General features: G+C 41.4%; 1 protein-coding gene across 1 annotated transcript in view; it reads right to left on the bottom strand.

Annotated features, from left to right (window-relative positions):
* Positions 1 to 19,194, bottom strand: part of LOC124876765 (Down syndrome cell adhesion molecule-like protein 1 homolog) — a 66,563-nt gene that overhangs the window by 28,937 nt on the left and 18,432 nt on the right. Inside the window, exons 2-10 of the mRNA XM_047379760.1 lie at positions 8,598 to 8,744; positions 8,233 to 8,511; positions 6,847 to 7,122; positions 6,413 to 6,709; positions 3,722 to 3,994; positions 2,153 to 2,437; positions 1,948 to 2,067; positions 1,683 to 1,859; positions 958 to 1,157 (exon numbers count right to left, since the gene is read on the bottom strand). Coding sequence (XP_047235716.1) covers positions 958 to 1,157; positions 1,683 to 1,859; positions 1,948 to 2,067; positions 2,153 to 2,437; positions 3,722 to 3,994; positions 6,413 to 6,709; positions 6,847 to 7,122; positions 8,233 to 8,511; positions 8,598 to 8,744 — 2,054 coding nt within the window. The remainder of the gene's footprint in view (positions 1 to 957; positions 1,158 to 1,682; positions 1,860 to 1,947; positions 2,068 to 2,152; positions 2,438 to 3,721; positions 3,995 to 6,412; positions 6,710 to 6,846; positions 7,123 to 8,232; positions 8,512 to 8,597; positions 8,745 to 19,194) is intronic.

Here is a 19,194-nt window from a genome sequence, read left to right as displayed (position 1 = left end):
AAAAAGGTTATCACATACCACAAACTGTACATCCCAGCTTGGGCCTCAGGTGTACTAACAATGTGTAATATTCAGTACTGAGATTAAAAAACTGCCTTTATGAAGTCACATACTTTTTACTGGACTGCTCTTGACAAAAACACTTAACCTTGTAGAAACACTACAACACACAATAGAAGGCAAAATATAGTCTTACCTGCAACTTTAAAACTCCCTTAACAAATTATAAAATCTTATTTCGAGACCACATTTACATACATACATTTACCATTGAACCTTCTCCACAATTATTTGAGTTAAAACCATTATTTCCTGTGTATTTCAATAAGATTTTATGTGGCAAACCATTCTCAGGTGGGGGAATCAGTTCAGAGGACAACTGTTAGTTGTGAAGTCCACAAATCTGGCCTTAACAGAATAATAGCAAGAGAAAACTCATACAAAGTGCCATTTAGAGTTTGCCGTAAGCCATGCAGGGGAGACGGCAAACGTGAAAGAAGGTATGGTTACACGAGAACAAAAGTGAACATTTGAACCGGCATGCAAAACACAATTCTAATCATCCTAACAACTCCTCCTTTACTGTGGAGTATTGTGGTGGCAACATTATGCATGTCAAAGCTCACAATTTACCCTGTTTGTACGAGGATGTGATGACTCCATCCAACCAGCCACCCACCGACCCTATTTCTGCCTTCTTGTTCATCCAAAATCTTTCATTTTTTTACTTGAAAGAAATTCCCCAACCCATGTATCGTTTTCCCTTTGTGGCTCTATCATGAAAAGCTCATGAAAATACGTGAGGTTTCTGGGTGTAACATGGCAAAATGTGGAAAGGTTCATGGGGCATAAGTGCTTTTTTAAAGTACTGTATATCCGGCTTTCAAACAGCTTCATAATAATCCCTTCCAGTTTGTTTCAAAAGCTTTAAAACCAGCCCGAGCTTTGTATTCTCACCTTCAGGGTGGAGATGACTTCATCTCCCTTCTTGTTGATAGTGATGGAGTACCGGGGGTTTCGCTCTGCATCAATGACTGTGTCTCCTCTCTCCCAGCGGATAATAATAGGCTGCTCGCCCCGTGCTGTGCAGTTCAGCTCCTTGGTCTGGCCCTTCCTTGCCATGGTGGTGTTGGGGTGGCTGGTGATCATGGCGGGAACTGAGCGGATCCACAGACATGTGTCAGAGTAATGAACAGTTTTATATGGAGTAATGAGATGAGGGAATGGGGCTGTGGTATTGGAAACTGGATATAATATAAACGTATGAATATCACTATTCCAGCCCTACATTCCCTGTTGTTATTTCACGCTTCAAGCCTCAGTGGCTCCCTTACATCACACCCTGTTTCCCTATTTCATCCTCTTCTCCATGATTTCTGCGTTCCTTCTCTACTGCTTACATGTGGGTTATCGATTGAATGGGGATCCTGTGGTTTTGTTTTTATCACTAATTCAGAAGCCCCTTTTTCTCACAAAACATTGAGTGTCATGCAAACTGACAACCCAAACACAAAAAATCAATAGCCAAGATACCCTCAGTTAGGGGTGTGCACGACAGGGACAAGATTTTGTGATGTTCAGTATAGGCCGAAATAGCCTGGGGCAAGCGTGCATCTTACAAGACTGATGTGGTTTTAAATGGGGAAGTGCTTGAGCCAATGAAAGAACTGACTGACACTCACTCTTGACAGTAAGGATCATGCTTTTACTGATGTCTGAGCCAACACCGTTGGAGGCCTGACAGAGGTAGTACCCTCGGTCATCCTCAAGGACGTGTCGGATGAGTAAGGAGCCGTTTGACATGATCTGGATACGGCCGGTAAGTGGGACAGGGTGATACTGCTGTGGGTTTCCAACACCTGCAGATGAAAACATAAAGCATACAGAAAAGCATGTCAAAGCCTCCAGTTTTCCCTGTTTGTATGAGGATGTGATGACTATCTTTACCTTTGGCATGTTTCCACATGACTTTTGGAGGTGGATAACCCTCCACTGAGCAGTTCAGGACTCCAGCTTTTCCATAGATGCAGTCCTGGTTGTTGGGTTGAACCACAAAACGTGGCGGCACTGAGAGCAAGACAGAAAAGGTAGAGAAGGTAAAAAAGCTTGCTTTGCATATTTGAAGCACTCTATGTCTTGCTCAGTCCCTCACCAGTGACAATCAGCTGTCTCTCCCAGCTGACGGTGGCTGCGGCATTGCTGGCGATACAGGTGTAGTTCCCGTTGTGCTTCAGTGTCACCTTGGAGATTTGCAGGGAGCTCATGAACTCTTTGGTCTCGATCGCAACGCCAGAGGCGGAACCTGGCACGATGAGCTGGCCGTCTTTGTGCCAGGTGATGCGAATGGGCATGTCCCCAGATGACACCACGCAGGCGATGTACATGAGCTTCCCCACCGAGGTAGAGGGGATGTCGAAGGGCTGGATGAGTGGCGGCACTGGGAGAGACAGGAAGAGCACATGAAATCACAGGAATAAAGGCAGCGATGGTGGCAGTGTGGCCATCTGGAGCAGTGCTGAAAGAGATAGAGAAGGTCATTGGCCAGTAGGCCCCTTCTTTGCTGCCACCCTCCCTTTAATCCCCCCAGCCCCCCCCCCCCCCCCCCCAATCTCCTGCAGCCCATAATAGCTGCTCTGGTTAAAGTCCAATTGGCAGGGGGAAGTCATTCCGTTGCCATAGCAATGGAGGTTGAGGTGGGGGGTACTACAGCTGAGACATCTGGGGGATTTAATCTAGGCTTCATTATTATTCATCTAATTAAATCAGAAACACACTCACACTCAGGCACATGCACACACCCTTAAACACCTCTGCAGCTGCCATGCTACCATCGTTAGCCGACTCACAAGCTGAACAAAATAATGACATCTGAAATTCACAAAAGAAAGATCTGAATCACCAAATGCCACTGATCTGTGTCAAAAACATCATCATGGCAAGTAATAAAAATATTGCACATGTCATGACTTGTCTTAGTTTATTACAATACAACCAATCTAAGATTCTTAAATTGTGATCCAACCCTGGCAACTGTGTAAAAAGCCTTAGAGCAAGTTCATCTTTTATTGCAGCAGCATAATCTAACAACGTAGAAATATATATGCTCTTTAATTTGAGTGCAGGTTTTCATAGAGATGAATTAACATTTTGTAAAATACTACTACTAATACTACTTTTTACTAATATAGTTCTTTTTGCAATCTCTCTAGAATAGGTCATCCACAGTCCTAGCTCACTTCTCTTCAGCTCACGTTGCAGGTTTTCTATTAGATTTAGGTCTAAGCACTGAGATGACCATGGAAGAAGTGTCTGGTGAACCATTTCTGGCCATATGTTTTGGATCACTATCCTGTTGAAAACAAACAATGATGACCCATTCTCAGTTTGCTGACCGAGGTTCATTGATTTGTATTTAAAATCCTGATTTTCAGAGTTCATTTTTACTATGGAAACTAAAAAGGCCTAGAGCATCACAGATCCTCCACCATACCTATTTGCTGGCATGGAGCTTTTCTACATACCTACATCCTGTGTTAGTAATGTTTTTGCCACTAAATAACTACTAAACAGCATTTACTCTACGTCAGTGTTTGATTGATCAAAATCTTTAAACATTTTGCAATAAAAGATGATTTTGGGGCTTTTTACACATCTTTGAAATTATTAATTTATATAATTTGCCTTTTTAAGATGGTTAATTATTTCTTCTCCTCACTCTTACCTTTAACTGTTACATGCACAGTCTGGTTGATTGACACTTGGGGCTGGATCAAAACGCTACACAAGTAGGTCCCTTCGTCTGCGCCCTTTTGCACATCCGTAAGCCTCAGGGTGCCGTTCTCAAACACCACTTGACGGTGATTATCGGGCAGCTGCATGCCGTCTTTCAGCCACTTGATCGAGTAGTATGGGTACCCAATCACGCGGCATGTTATATATGTGTTTCTGCCCGCCACTGCTGTGATGTCTCGCATGGGTCTAATTCGAGGCGGACCTGGAGACACGGGGAAGAGAGGGAGGGGATGGAGGGAGGAGACAGGGACAGACGCGAAAGTAGGAGAACGGGGCAGATGAGGTGACGGAGATCATAGGGGAAAAGCCAATGGGGACGAATGGTGAAGAGATAAAAGTTGACGAATGGAGTGATTGGGGCAAGTTGACAAGTGGAGAAGAAGGTTAGTTATGCCCAAATTTCTAAAATCTGACTGAGGATATTTGTTAATGTCTAACAATCCTTAGCAGACTTACTATGTATATACACTAACAAGTACAAATGAAAACTAGCTAGCTAACTACATTTGTTTTAAAGATACACTACATTGCCAAAGATATTTGGTCATCTGCCGTCAAATACATAAGTGACATTTGGTAGGGTTTAATATGATGTCGGCCCAATCTTTGCAGCTACAACAGGTTTAACTCTTCTGGAATACTTTTCCACAAGGGTAACCTTTGTAACCTTATTTCCACAACCGCATTTGTGAGGTCAGACACTGATGTTGGATGAGACAGCCTGGCTTGCAGTCTTGCAATCCCAAAGTTACTCTGTCATGTTGAGGTCAGGACTTGCTCAGCCATGTCTTTATGACCCTTTCTTTTTGCACTGGTGTGCAGTCTTGTTAGAACAGGAAAGGGCCATCCCAACACTGTTCCCACAAAGTTGGGAGCATGACATTATCCAAAATGTCTTGGTTTGCTAAGGCACCCTTACTTCCTTTCACTGGAGCTAAGGGTGGAAGCCCAACTGCTAAAAAATAGCTCCACACAATATTCCTCTATGTATCAGACCTTTAACGTGTCACAATGCAATCAGACAAGTGGCCTTTTTCTGGCAACTGTCAAACCCAGGCTCATCTATTGGACTGTTACATTGAGAGGCATGATGTGTCTCTTCAGAGAAAGTCAAGTAGTACCATGTTTAACACCACTGGATCTGACATTTTGGATTGTGCTTACTGATATAGGGTTTGGTTGCAAGTGTTTAGCTATTGAAACCGATCCTATGAAGCTTTCGACACAGTTCTTGAGCTAATCTGAATGCCACAAAATTATTGGAGGTCTGTAGCTTTTGACTTTGCAGAAAGTTGGTGAGGTCGGAGCACTATGCAGCTCAGCACACACTGACACTGCTGTGAGATTTTACATGGCATAACATTTTTTGTCAGAGTTGCTGTTGTTGCAACCCATTCATTCACAAATTTTTGTAGAAGCAGTCTGCATGCCTAGGTGCTGGGTTTAAAACCTCTGTGGCCATGGAAGTGATTGGAACTCAATGATACGGATGCTTGGACAAATAGTTTTGGCAACATAGTGTAGATTAACACAATCATGGAAAAAAAGAGTTTAAATGACTGAATTGGCAATTATGGAAAAATTAAGTTCACCCCATGATTTTGTGCATAAAGTAGTTTTCTGTAGACATTCTCTGTCGCTCTTCAGTTCATTGAGATTTGCCCAAATGTGTTTGCACATCTATTTTCTACCGACCCACCAAAGTATTTCAATGACTGCAAAATTCATAGGGGCTGTAACTGCAAAACAAGCCCACATCACCACTCCTTCACCTCGTGCACCAGTAGTTGGTATGATGTGTTTGTGCTGATATGCTGTGCTGAATTTTGGTCAAATATGGAGCTGTGTATTCTTCCAGAGCATCTCTACTTTTGTCTTATTAACACACATATATTTTCCCAGAAATCTTGTAGTTCATTCAGATGCAATTTTGCAATCTTAAATAATGCAGCTACATTCTTTTTAAAGTAAAGAGACTTTCTCCTGGTAATCCTACCCAAAAAAGCCAGGCTTATTTAATCTTTTTCTAATTGTGCTGACATAAACTTCAACATTTTACACATTACTCAAGATCCTGTTTTTAAGGCAATATATCTGAGCATCTTATTTTAGGGAGAATTTGCTCTGACATTAACTTCTGGGAAGAGTGGGAACTCTCTTACAAGTTTGGAATTTAAAATGCTTAAACTGCTTTATAATCCTTGTCAGGATGTGCAGCAACAGTTGCTTCATTAAAAGCTGCTGGTGTCTTTCTGCCTTAGCATTTAAGTAAAACACTCTTGTGTTCTCTATTCCCTTTTAAATGTTATGAGCGCAGCATGGGTGGACTTAGTTTTTCACAAGATAGATAGATAGATAGATAGATAGATAGATAGATAGATAGATAGATAGATAGATAGATAGATAGATAGATAGATAGATAGATAGATAGATAGATAGATAGATAGATAGATAGATAGATAGATAGATAGATAGATAGATAGATAGATAGATAGATAGATAGATAGATAGATAGATAGATAGATAGATAGATACAAAATGATATTTGCTATTGACTAAGCCCTGCATGTTTGTATAGAGTCAGGTGTGAGTGCATTTATATTGAAAAGCAGACAGGCACCTCTTACGTTTATGCGCGCTTGGTACTCGGCGCTGCCGGCCGAGTTGCGTGCGACGCAACGATACACTCCTCCATCCCGGATGAGCGGGCTGCTGACGTTGACGTGAGACACAGTGAGGCCGTCCGACAGGGTGTACTGGCTGGTCTTGTAGGTGGAGTCTCGCACCACGGGCTCGTCGTCCAGCGTCCAGGTGATAGACGGGGGCGGGGCTCCTTTGGCAGCGCACATGAGGGAGAAAGGCTCGCCGGGGTTCACCACGCGCTCGCTGAAGGAAGACACAATACGAGGAGTACCATCTGAGCGGGGATAGAGAGGAAATGGGGACATGGAAATAAGCCAAAAGAAGCCTTTTATTAAAACCAAATCATTGAGTAAATTTTTGTTAAATGGAATCTCCACTTATTGCGTTTCCTGACAGCCTTTGTCCACGCACCCTCTAAGAGAATAATGGAAAAATCCTGAGCTGTGTGGCCCTTTCGGGAAGCAAAGCACTGGTAGGCCCCAGAGTGGGATTTCTGCGCTGCAGTGATCTGCAACGTGTCGTTGTGTTGTCCCTGGATGGAAATGTGCTGGTCGGGAACAATAGGCTCAGTGTTCCTGTACCAGGTGATGGTGTATTCTGGAGAACCCTCCACGGTGCATGTAAAGAACAGTGTGCTGCTGATGCCTGTTTTCAGGTTCTTCGGAGACAGCGTCACTCGCAGTGGATCTGAAAAAAGCACATGATGTCACAATGAACCTCCTGAAGGTATGACCAGAAAAGCAGAGGAAAACTATGAAGTTATCATCTGTTGTTGGTTTTTTCATTTTCTGAGGAACAAGTAGTTTCAAGTCTGAACACTATCAAACATTTGATTGTGACACATACAACCAATTTATTATGAGAAATACAGTATATTTCAGTTATTAAATTGTCTTAAACAGTCATCTCTACTCAAATTTAAACATATATAAAAAAAATTAAAATAAAAAAAAGACACGGAAAACATTAAACTGACCTCGCATCATGAAACGCTGATTTAAACATACAGTAGGTGTTTACATCTGAGCAGACGGCCAGAGAGGGCACAATCAGCAGTGGTGACTCAATCAGTTCGACACACTCATTAAAAAAGCAGCTGGAGATATCTCTTCACATCTCTGTCCACTTGTGTGTTTATAAGTGTGCCTGTGTGTTAAGGAGAAAGTGTGTGCGTGCGTGTGTGTGTTTGTGTGTGTAAATGTCAGTGAGCAATAAGGCAGCTGGTGGTGTGTATGCTGGGGGGTATCGCTGTGTCTCCCAACCCCCCTCACCCCTCACCCTGTCAGAGTCACAGAGTGTGATGCCATGATGTGCCCACTGGCAAAGCCTACTGCCTTTCCATTCTCTCCCTCTGTCTCGCCTCCTTGCCTTTGTTTCTTTGTATACTTCTCATACTGTGAATTTATCTAACCTGCTCTTATTATCCTGTTATTATGTTGCATATAATGTCATTCCAACACTGTCTGGACATCTGATTGTCCCTTCTGTGACCCCTTGTCTTCTTTTCTATCTTCCTCAGCCTCGGCGTGTGTGATGATGAATGGTGCTGGCAGCTGTGTTATCGAGTCACACTCTGCAATTTACTGCTCCTGTCTCTTTTTTTGAGGTCTGATATGATGGGGCATCAAGCAGCTCACATACATTTGTTGCAGACGCACTCGAAGTGTGACCGCTGAAAAGTCGTGCCTCAAACCATAAAAAGACAGCTCAGATATGTGTCCCTGTGCCAGGATGATTCACTCAAAAGGCACGGTGAGAAACTGTCAGGTTATTTGTCAGTGTGTGTATGTCACTCACCTATAACGTGAAGCTGTCCAGACACCTCCTTTGAGCCAAAACTGTTGGTGACCTCGCAGGCATAACTGCCGCTGTCGTCCTGTCTCAGGTCACTGATGGTCAGCCCCGTCAAGCGCCGTGTCCAGCGGGCGTCTGAGGGCAGCGGTCGACCATCTTTCAGCCAGCGCACGGTGGGACTCGGGTAGCCGCCTGCTATGCAGGGAAGCTCGATGCTTTGGCCCGCGTACACCTCCCCGGCTTGGAAACTGTCCAAGATAGTGGGCGATGACTCACTGGGGTCTAAGGGTAGAGATTGGGTACAATTAGTGATGACATAAATAAATAAAACCAAACAGAAGTTAAACTGATTAAAAAAAGGTGCTCACCCATTACTGACAGTCTGGCCCCGTTGCTTTGCCGCGTCTCACCACTGTACTTATGCTTGGTGATACACCGGTATGTGGAGAGGGCATCCTCTTTCTGAACATCAGAGATGTAAAGAGCTCCAAAGGAGGTCAAAGAGAACCTGTTACCTATGGAAGACATATTCAACAAAGACCGATGTGACTTCCCTAAAGGAGACGAAATGATAACCACAAATTAATTAGTTCTATTTTGATTAAATACCACACAGCGCAACAGAAAACAAAACAGTGTTTCTGTAAGTTGGATCTGTGAATTCAATTAAAATTACCAAAATTATTTAAATTTCCTAAACAATGAGGGTGATATTTTTTTAAACATAACTTTTTTAAGACTTTCTCTAAATAAAGAAGTTTACAAACACTAAGAGTTCAATGCTTTTAAGCTATTCAGGAAACCCCAAATGATGATGCCATGGCTTTTCTAAGCTATCATTGGGTTAATTCACAAATTTGAGTAAATTTGACACACATTTTGGTAATTTTTTTAAATATCCCTCAAATGCAATGCTTTTATGTGTGACATCATGGGAAAAATCGAAGGAAATAGCCAAGAGGAGAATTGTAGACCTTCACAATCCTGGTTCATCTTGGGGTATAATTTCTTAAAAAGACAGAAAAGATTTAGTCCTTCGTGTCAAATACAGAAAAAAGGGTTATATGTCTTTTTATACAGTGTGTAAATATCTGTTGTTAACATAATAAGTACAAGGATTTTAATTGCTTTCCATTAACAGCAGTTTTGTATTTTAACAGGATGATGCAGAAAGCTGTGAGGGACTGGTGGGTCCACTTTTAATTTTGTGGCACCGTTTGTCTAATGGCAGCTGTTCAAAATGTCAGTGCTGAGGGTGCGAGGATCCTCTGTTTCTGCAGGAGCTCTAAAACTGACCCTGGGCATAGGAGGGACACTCCAACCTCACTTTTAGCTCCCCTCATTGCTTTCTGCAGGGCCCTTCAATCTGTCATTTCTTAGTTGGAAAACTTTGCTAAGATGGAGTATGTAAACAACTTCCAACCTCAGCTCTGTAGAATGCGGTGAGAATGCTAATAGGGAGCAATGTTTGTTGTGATTTGTTTCTTCATAGGCATCCAGTATAATATAAAACATGCTCTCTCAGTCCCTCTTGCTTTCTCACTCTGGAACAAATACATTGTAATATTGCTAAAGTGTGTTGTGCTGAGAACAAACAGCCGCCTGAACAGTTGTCTCTACCTGCCTAATGATGTCGCCTCCAAAAAGCTGGTGGTCGGTCAAGACCTGGAGGACAAACTTCGATCACTTGAGCCAAACAAATTGTCTCTTCCAGTGCACAGTACATAATCCTTACTTTTCTACACAGTCTAAACAATAACTAATACAACTTTATAGATGAAATGCTAAACAGATTATCAAGATACAAAAGCTGCCTCTTTTCCCTTTTCTTTCAGTTGTATTTTTTTAAGTAGATCTTATAAACTTCTCTCCTATTTAATGACCACTGTAAATGCCATTTCTTCATATTTCCACTTTTCCACTGCTTATTAATGTTAGATAAAAGTTTATGTGTTTTAGTCTTACTCACGAACATTCCTGGGTTCTTTCTTTTTTAACACTGAACTGAACCTTTCCAAAAAACTCACTAACATTCAGTCGTTAACAGATGTTTGCTTTGTGTATGCATGTGCATGTTGACCAGGCATTTTAAACAGTTTGGAGATTAAGTGGAACCAATGTCCATCTTCATACCACAAAAAAAAAAACTAAATGAACCAGCTAATTAACAGAATGACTGTAAACTCTCTCACCTGGGCTTTCTTGCTTTCCATATGTGTTTTTATGTATTAAAATCTAAACAATAAATAGATATCGCAGACGACATAATAACTGTAATAATCAATAAACTATTTTAACTCCAGCACTGTAGTAGGTGTTGTTTTTCTTTAATAAAATATGTTAAATAAAATATATTTTATTTAAGATATTTGTGTTATCAACATTGTTACAGACCTGGTATATTCAGGCTTGAAGAAATCTTTTAATTTTACCAACATTTTTCTTCTGACTGGTAGTAATATCAAAGATTTTGAGTGGTCCAGCTAGAGTCCTAACTTGAATTGCATAGAGATCTTTGGAGGTAGCTAAAGATTAGTGTGATGGCAAGGAGGTCCTCCGACCTCAAAAAGCTCATCACCAGATAAATTGTCACAATGCCAGTGGAAATGTGGAAATAACCGGTGAGCAGTTATAGTTGCTGTGAGGAAAATACAGATTTTTCTATTCATGAATAAGAAGGATAAGAATAAATTGTAAAAACAAGCAGCTTTGAGAAGAAAGCAGACCCGGCCATTGTACCCATCCACCCAAACAAGCTCAGCATCCTCCTCTCCAGCTCACAGCCAGACATCCCAGCCTCCTTTGACCCACAGCTTACCTGTCACACCTCAGATATTTTATATTTTACCTCAGCCATGGACCCTTCTGCTTCTACATGATTGCCTTCAACCAAATCAGAAGATGCTGATGCTCCCTTTGTCTCCACCTTCGACCTGTGTGTCTCAAGATGTCGGATGAAAAGACAACTGAAAAGACTGAACCGGAAGTCCTGTGCAGAGGAAAGGGCCCAGAAGAGCCTTTGTTCAGGCACAGAAGAAGGTTCCTGAGTTGTGGAAGATCTCCTGTCTTGTTCCGGTACCAAAGAAAACTCATCCATCAGTCCTCAATAACTATAGACCTGTTGCCCAGACATCCCACATCATAAGGTCCTAAAGAGACTAATGTTCACCCTCCCGAGTAAGCAATAAACTGACAATAAACTGTCAGTACCCCCTTCAGTTTGCTTATTGCTGTGGAGTTGGAGTTGAAGATCCCATCACACACCTGCTTCAACAAACCCACTGTCATCTGGACAAAGCCAGCAGCACTGTGAGGATCATGTTCTTTGATTTCTCCAGTGCATTTAATACAACTAAACCTGATTTGCTTAGTCAGAAACTCCAGAAGATTCAGGTGGAGGCCTCAACAATCTCCTGGATCAAAGACTACCTGACAAACAGACCACAGTTTGTGAGACTGAAGGGTTGTGAGTCTAACCAGGTAGTCAGCAGCACAGGAGCACCACAGGGGACTGTACTCTCACCATTCCTATTCACTCTGTACACCTCAGACTTCCAGTACAAGACAGACTCCTGTCATCTGCAGAAATACTCGGATGATTCTGCAGTCGTGGGGTGGATCAGGGATGGACAAGTAGTACAGGAAGGTGGTGACAGCTTTGTGACATGGGGTAGAAACCATCATCTCATCCTGAACGTGACTAAAACAAAGGAGATGATTGTAGATTTTAAGAGAAAAAAGAATACGTCAAACACTGTTTGCATCATGAGGTGGTGGAGGAGTATAAATACCACGGTGTTCACCTGGACAATAGACTGGAGTGGAGATGCAACTGTGAAGCCGTCTACAAAAAGGAACAAAGCAGACTGTACTTCTTGAGGAAGCTTAGGTCCTTTGGTATTTGCAGCAAGATGCTGCTTATCTTCTAAGTCTGTTGTGGAGAGTGTGATCTCTTCTGCCATCATCTGCTGGGGAAGCAGCATCAGAGCCAGGGACTTAAAAAAACTCAACAAGCTGATAAAAAAGGCTGGCTCTGTTCTGGGGACTCCTCTGGAACCTCTGAAGATCATTGTGGAAAGACGGATTCTTCATAAAAGGAAGAACATTATGGAGAACTCTGAGCATCCTCTTCATGAGACTGTCCTACAACAACAGAGTGTCTTCAGTCAGAGGCTTCTTCAAATCCGCTGTAAGACGGAGCACTACAGGAGATCCTTCCTGCCCACAGCCATCAGCATCTACAACGGCTCTTTGAGGAAACCTTCATAATATGAGCTATAATAACATTTAATTTCCCTTTGGAATTAATAGGCGCAGTTGGTAGCACTGTTGCCTTGCAGCAAGAAGGTCCTGGGTTCTATTCCCAGCCGGGGGTCTTTCTGCATGGAGTTTGCATGTTCTCCCCGTGCATGCGTGGGTTCTCACCGGGTACTCTGGCTTCCTCCCACAGTCCAAAGACAAGCCTGTTAGGTTAATTGGTCACTCTAAATTGCCCTTAGGTGTATGAATGAGTGTGTGCGTGGTTTTTTGTGTGTTGCCCTGTGATGGACTGGTGACCTGTCCAGGGTGTACCCCGCCTCTCGCCCATAGACTGCTGGAGATAGGCACCAGTTTCCCTGCGACCCACTATGGAATAAGCGGTAGAAAATGACTGACTGACTGAATTGAATTGAATGAATACCAGTGTTTGAGACTTTCCTCTTTTACATATTTAATTTTTAGGGGTTGAAACCCTAACCCAGTATGCTGGGTCAAACCCTTAACTCAATTCTGTTAGTTGTAATTGGTCCATGTTTGACAAGGACTGGGTTTGCAAAATAACACAAACTGGATTGTTTTTAACCTAGATATATTTAGAGTGTCCTTTTTCTAAAGTTTACTTCAAAAACACAGCATTCTAGTCAAGTTTTTGTCTCCACCCCACACTTCCATCACTACGTCTTCATTTTTCATGACTCATAATCTTCATCCACGTATTGACTTCGGAAAAAGTCTAGGTTAAAAGATTCCCTTATGATGAAAGTTATAGTATAACAAATTATGTATTAAGTTTGACAGGTTTCAAAATTATTTGCATTCAGTAATTTGTAAACATTAAATATCACCTGGGCTCTTTTGTATCCAACTGCTAGCAGCTTGTCTCTGCTAATGTGTATGTAAGTGTGCTTATGAGCATCAATATTTGACTTAAAATTGTTTGTCAGTCAGGAGGCTGAGCTGATATGGTGAAGGTGGCAGTTAAGGACTGTGTATGTGTTTTCTCTCACATCATCATGACCTTAGAGGAGGCACAGGCTGCAATTTCACAGCAGCCTTTGTTTGCCCCCCAGAATGAAGCCTTACAGGATAATGAGCACTTTAAGGCTGCTACTCCCACAACACCGAAGACATGCCTGTCACAACACTCTGACACAGGCATGGAGAGAGAGGTTGCAGGAGAAAAGGGGGAATCAGCTGGATATGTCAAAACCACACTTTTTATCTTGGCCCCCAGGTCCTCTGCAGCGGGCTGAATTTGTCCTATCTGCAGCTTCTGAAACAATGCTGATTACACAACTCGTGTCACACAATCCCTCTCACTATCTGTCCATCCTAACTGAGTGGTTTGCTTGCAAATGTCTTGAGTTGTCTCTTCTCCCATCTTTGTGTGAACTCTCATATCATCTGTCTCCTCTCTTTTTTGTCTCTCGCTGTTGCATGCTCTCATTCTCTAAGCAGAGTGTCAGACAGAGTAAAATATTAATTACTAAATCTGAAATCACTGTGCTCCCTCAGTTTTTATTTATGTTGACTTGACTAGATAATGAGAAACAGAACCAGAGTGCATCACACATACAAACAGATAGGTGCACACACAAACACACACAGATGCCTCAAATATACAGGTGTAGAGTTAAAATCTTTAATTTATCTTTAACTTGAGTAACACCATGTTTACTGAGCAGAAACAAAGATTACTCATACACCAATGTCATTCAATTATTCACCTAATTAGTAAATGAGGCCCACTTCTGTGTAATTCACTCTCAATATACAGGTCCTTCTCAAAATATTAGCATATTGTGATAAAGTTCATTATTTTCCATAATGTCATGATGAAAATTTTACATTCATATATTTTAGATTCATTGCACACTAACTGAAATATTTCAGGTCTTTTATTGTCTTAATACGGATGATTTTGGCATACAGCTCATGAAAACCCAAAATTCCTATCTCACAAAATTAGCATATTTCATCCGACCAATGAAAGAAAAGTGTTTTTAATACAAAAAACGTCAACCTTCAAATAATCATGTACAGTTATGCACTCAATACTTGGTTGGGAATCCTTTGGCAGAAATGACTGCTTCAATGCGGCGTGGCATGGAGGCAATCAGCCTGTGGCACTGCTGAGGTCTTATGGAGGCCCAGGATGCTTCGATAGCGGCCTTTAGCTCATCCAGAGTGTTGGGTCTTGAATCTCTCAACGTTCTCTTCACAATATCCCACAGATTCTCTATGGGGTTCAGGTCAGGAGAGTTGGCAGGCCAATTGAGCACAGTGATACCATGGTCAGTAAACCATTTACCAGTGGTTTTGGCACTGTGAGCAGGTGCCAGGTCGTGCTGAAAAATGAAATCTTCATCTCCATAAAGCTTTTCAGCAGATGGAAGCATGAAGTGCTCCAAAATCTCCTGATATCTAGCTGCATTGACCCTGCCCTTGATAAAACACAGTGGACCAACACCAGCAGCTGACACGGCACCCCAGACCATCACTGACTGTGGGTACTTGGCACTGGACTTCTGGCATTTCTGCATTTCCTTCTCCCCAGTCTTCCTCCAGACTCTGGCACCTTGATTTCCGAATGACATGCAGAATTTGCTTTCATCCGAAAAAAGTACTTTGGACCACTGAGCAACAGTCCAGTGCTGCTTCTCTGTAGCCCAGGTCAGGCGCTTCTGCCGCTGTTTCTGGTTCAAAGGTGGCTTGACCTGGGGAATGCGGCACCTGTAGCCCATTTCCTGCACACGCCTGTGCACGGTGGCTCTGGATGTTTCTACTCCAGACTCAGTCCACTGGTTCCGCAGGTCCCTCAAGGTCTGGAATCGGCCCTTCTCCACAATCTTCCTCAGGGTCCGGTCACCTCTTCTCGTTGTGCAGCGTTTTCTGCCACACTTTTTCCTTCCCACAGACTTCCCACTGAGGTGCCTTGATACAGCACTCTGGGAACAGCCTATTTGTTCAGAAATGTATTTCTGTGTCTTACCCTCTTGCTTGAGGGTGTCAATAGTGGCCTTCTGGACAGCATTCAGGTCGGCAGTCTTACCCATGATTGGGGTTTTGAGTGATGAACCAGGCTGGGAGTTTTAAAGGCCTCAGGAATCTTTTGCAGGTGTTTAGAGTTAACTCGTTGATTCAGATGATTAGGTTCATAGCTCGTTTAGAGACCCTTTTAATAATATGCTAATTTTGTGAGATAGGAATTTTGGGTTTTCATGAGCTGTATGCCAAAATCATCCATATTAAGACAATAAAAGACCTGAAATATTTCAGTTAGTGTGCAATGAATCTAAAATATATGAATGTTACATTTTCATCATGACATTATGGAAAATAATGAACTTTATCACAATATGCTAATATTTTGAGAAGGACCTGTAGACTCCACCTATCTGGAAATATGGGATAGTGGCATAAACAAAGCAGCTGCTGAAGAAAGTGTAGAGGGTGTTCTGGTCACAGCCTTAACTTTTGCTGATCAGTTAGGATTGCCAGAAATAGAAATGCTTTACTTGCTAAATGGTTTTGGTTATCCTTCCACAAATCTATCACAGTATTTTGCTGGAATTTTGGCCCATTCCTTCTGACAAAACTGGTGTTACTGGGTCAGGTTTTTAGGCCGCCTTGCTCATACACACCTTTTAAGCTGTGCCTATACATTTTTATGGTACTGAGATCAGGGCTTTGTGACAGCCACTCCAAAACATTGACTTTCGTTGAACTTTACACCCAAGGACAATGAACAAATTTTTTTGGTCATTATACCAAAGTGCATTCCAAACTGTAATTTGGCTTTTCATGTTGCATTTGGTGTAATGGCATAGTCCTCTCTGAGTGACCTTTCAGCAGATGTTGGTATAGAACGTGTTTTACTGCGGATATTGACACTGTCTTACCAGCTTCAGCCAGCATCTTCTCAAGGTCTTTAGATTTTGTTCAGGGTGTTCAACAAGCACATTCTGCACCAAAACATGTTCATTTCTAAGACACAGACCCCATCCCTCTCCTAAATGATGTAATGGCTGGACATTCCAATGCTACTTAATACTTGTGTGTAATTGTTTGAACAGTTGAACATGGCACCTTCAGGCAATTGTACCCAGTGATGAACTTGTACAGGTCTTTAGACTATCTTTAGATTGTCCAATAATATCACACAAGTAAGATTATGTTGCGAATTAATCAGAAGCTTAAAAAGCCATGACATTATTATCTGGGTTCTCCCAAATTGTTTAAAGACATATTCATCTTAATTTTACACATGTAAAACACAAGTTACACATGTTACACATGTATGTAAATATATGGTTTCTACTGTATAGATATAAAATCCACCAATCAAAAACCCATAAACAAGGACTCACATAACCAAAACAGCTCCCAGGGACTAACAGATTAAGATAATTTATCAACAACACATGAGTCTTTAAAAAATCTTTTCAGTCCCAAGGAAGCTCTTTGAAAGCAGCTAGATTGCCTTGAGGAAGTCGACATTATTGGATCTTGCCTGAGTTTGGTCAGCTTCAATGAGATGCATTCATGGAAAAAGGATAAGCAAAAGTGCTCATGATTCCTGCATGCAGATGGGCTCCGGATGGGAACTATTATTTCAGTCTCTTAATTCCAACCGCTGCACCAGAATACCCAGAAATGTTTCATAACTTCATAAAAATAGCTAAACTTTACACCAAATTACATGCGTCTTTCTCAATTATCATTTCTATTTATTCAATTTTGCTGTTATGATTATAAATATGTTACCTAAAACACCTTAAAAAATAGGAAATGTTAACAGCAGGAATGTTTGAACACGCCTGATATGAATACATTTAACTTCTAATTCAACTATAAAAATGACACACATGCTACTTTTAAGGGATAGGAATATAATTCAAAAATATTCTGCCTAACTTAGGCCTACATTTGTAATGAATTACATGAATAAATTCTAATTTACAAACTAGTTACAGCAGGGGCAGTTTTTTAGATTCCACCTGCTTTAGCTGACCACTGCCTGGTGTTTACCAAAGACCTGCCCCGTGTGCTATAACTATATATTCTGTAGCGTAAGGATGCGTTACTCAGACGGATGCAAATATTTGTTGCCTAATAAAGATTTGCTGTCTCCTCTGTTTATTTGCTTTTGGTTTTTTGCATTCAACAAAATGGCAGCTATGCAGTGACATAACAGTAGGAACCTGCTGCAAGAGCAATTTTTTAAAGAAGAGGAAGGGAAAGGGGAAATATTACAATTATAAATGTGTGCAAGAGAGAATAAGGAAAAAAAATAAAAGCATGACTGGGTTTATAAATAGAGCATATACTGTAGCCTTTGTGGGTCCAAAAGTGTGCACGCAGTGAGTGTGAGTTAGGAGCAGCCTCATTTTCAAACATGCAAATGAAGGCGTCGGTGCAAGGATAACGAGGCCCATATTTCCACCTCCTCAGCGGGGCCATTATTTATTGATGTTCTGCATCTTTCCCCCTCCCCTCCTACTTTCATGCTTCCTTCATCCTCTCTGTTGCTAGGGCCTTCTTACCACCATCGTGTTGGGATACTTAGGCATACTTTAGGATTTCAGTATACTTTCTCCAGTTATTAAATTACATTTTGTTTTGCAACCTGCTGAGGATGACACTTTTGTAGTTTTGGAAATGCAAAGCAGCTGCGACGTCGCTAAAATGAAAACAGTGTTAGCAGAAGGTTGCTCTTGTTAAATTTTGAGCAGCATGTAGCTTTGTTACCAAGTTATCTTGTTAAAACATATACGAAGCACAATTCATTTCTTTGGTTTCAAAGTAATTTCATTTTGGCTTTTTCTTTAAAGGTCAAAGTGCAGCTTGAAAACAACACTTCTTTTTATGCAGCTGACTTTAGCTTCTAGATATCTCGTTGTTGTAAATTGGGAAATTTCCTGCAATATTTATACTGGATCAACTGATTTTGAAAGAAAGGTACTACTTTTTATGGGTTCCCTTTGCATGGACTACATGTCAGATCAGGCTGGAAAGAGCTAATGAGCCATCAAGCTCCCACTCCTGTTCCCTTCTCCTGTGGATTACTGCAACCTGTTCCCTGGGGTCTGCATCTTACTCAACACAGATTGCAGTCAATGGCAGTAGTTTATTGCCGAGAAGATCTTTCTTACTTTAAGGGCAATGTTTGCTACTTATGACAACAAAGAAATGAGTGAAGGAGCAAGAGTAGCAGAAGGTCAAATGTTTTACAAACTGTGAAAGAGCTGTCTGGGAGCAGATCATGTTTATCTACAAAAGACATATGATCAAAACAGTACAGTAGCTTGCAAATATTCATACCTCATTTATACTGGTCTTTATTTAGGGGTGTAAAATTGAAAGGGGCTAAATACAAAAGCACACCACATTTTATATTATTAAATTTAAACTATTATATTGTTTTCACTTCCCAATTATGCACTGCTTTGTATTGGTCTGCCATACAAAATCCAAATAAAATACAGTGAAGTTTGTGATTTTTAACATGACAATTGACAATTGATGACATATTTATGGGGTTTGAATATGTTTTACAAGGGACAGGTATTCATCAGAATACAAAAAAAGTATCTTTCAGAATAGGAAAAGTTTACAGCAAAAATGTTTTGTAAATATAATTGATGATATGCTTTTTCTCCAGTCTATACAAAAAGCACAGCTGCATATAAAACCTTTGGAGTA

Source organism: Girardinichthys multiradiatus, chromosome 11 (genome assembly GCF_021462225.1).
Source record: "Girardinichthys multiradiatus isolate DD_20200921_A chromosome 11, DD_fGirMul_XY1, whole genome shotgun sequence".
NCBI lineage: Eukaryota > Metazoa > Chordata > Actinopteri > Cyprinodontiformes > Goodeidae > Girardinichthys > Girardinichthys multiradiatus.
This window is presented reverse-complemented; position numbering and strand designations above follow the sequence as displayed.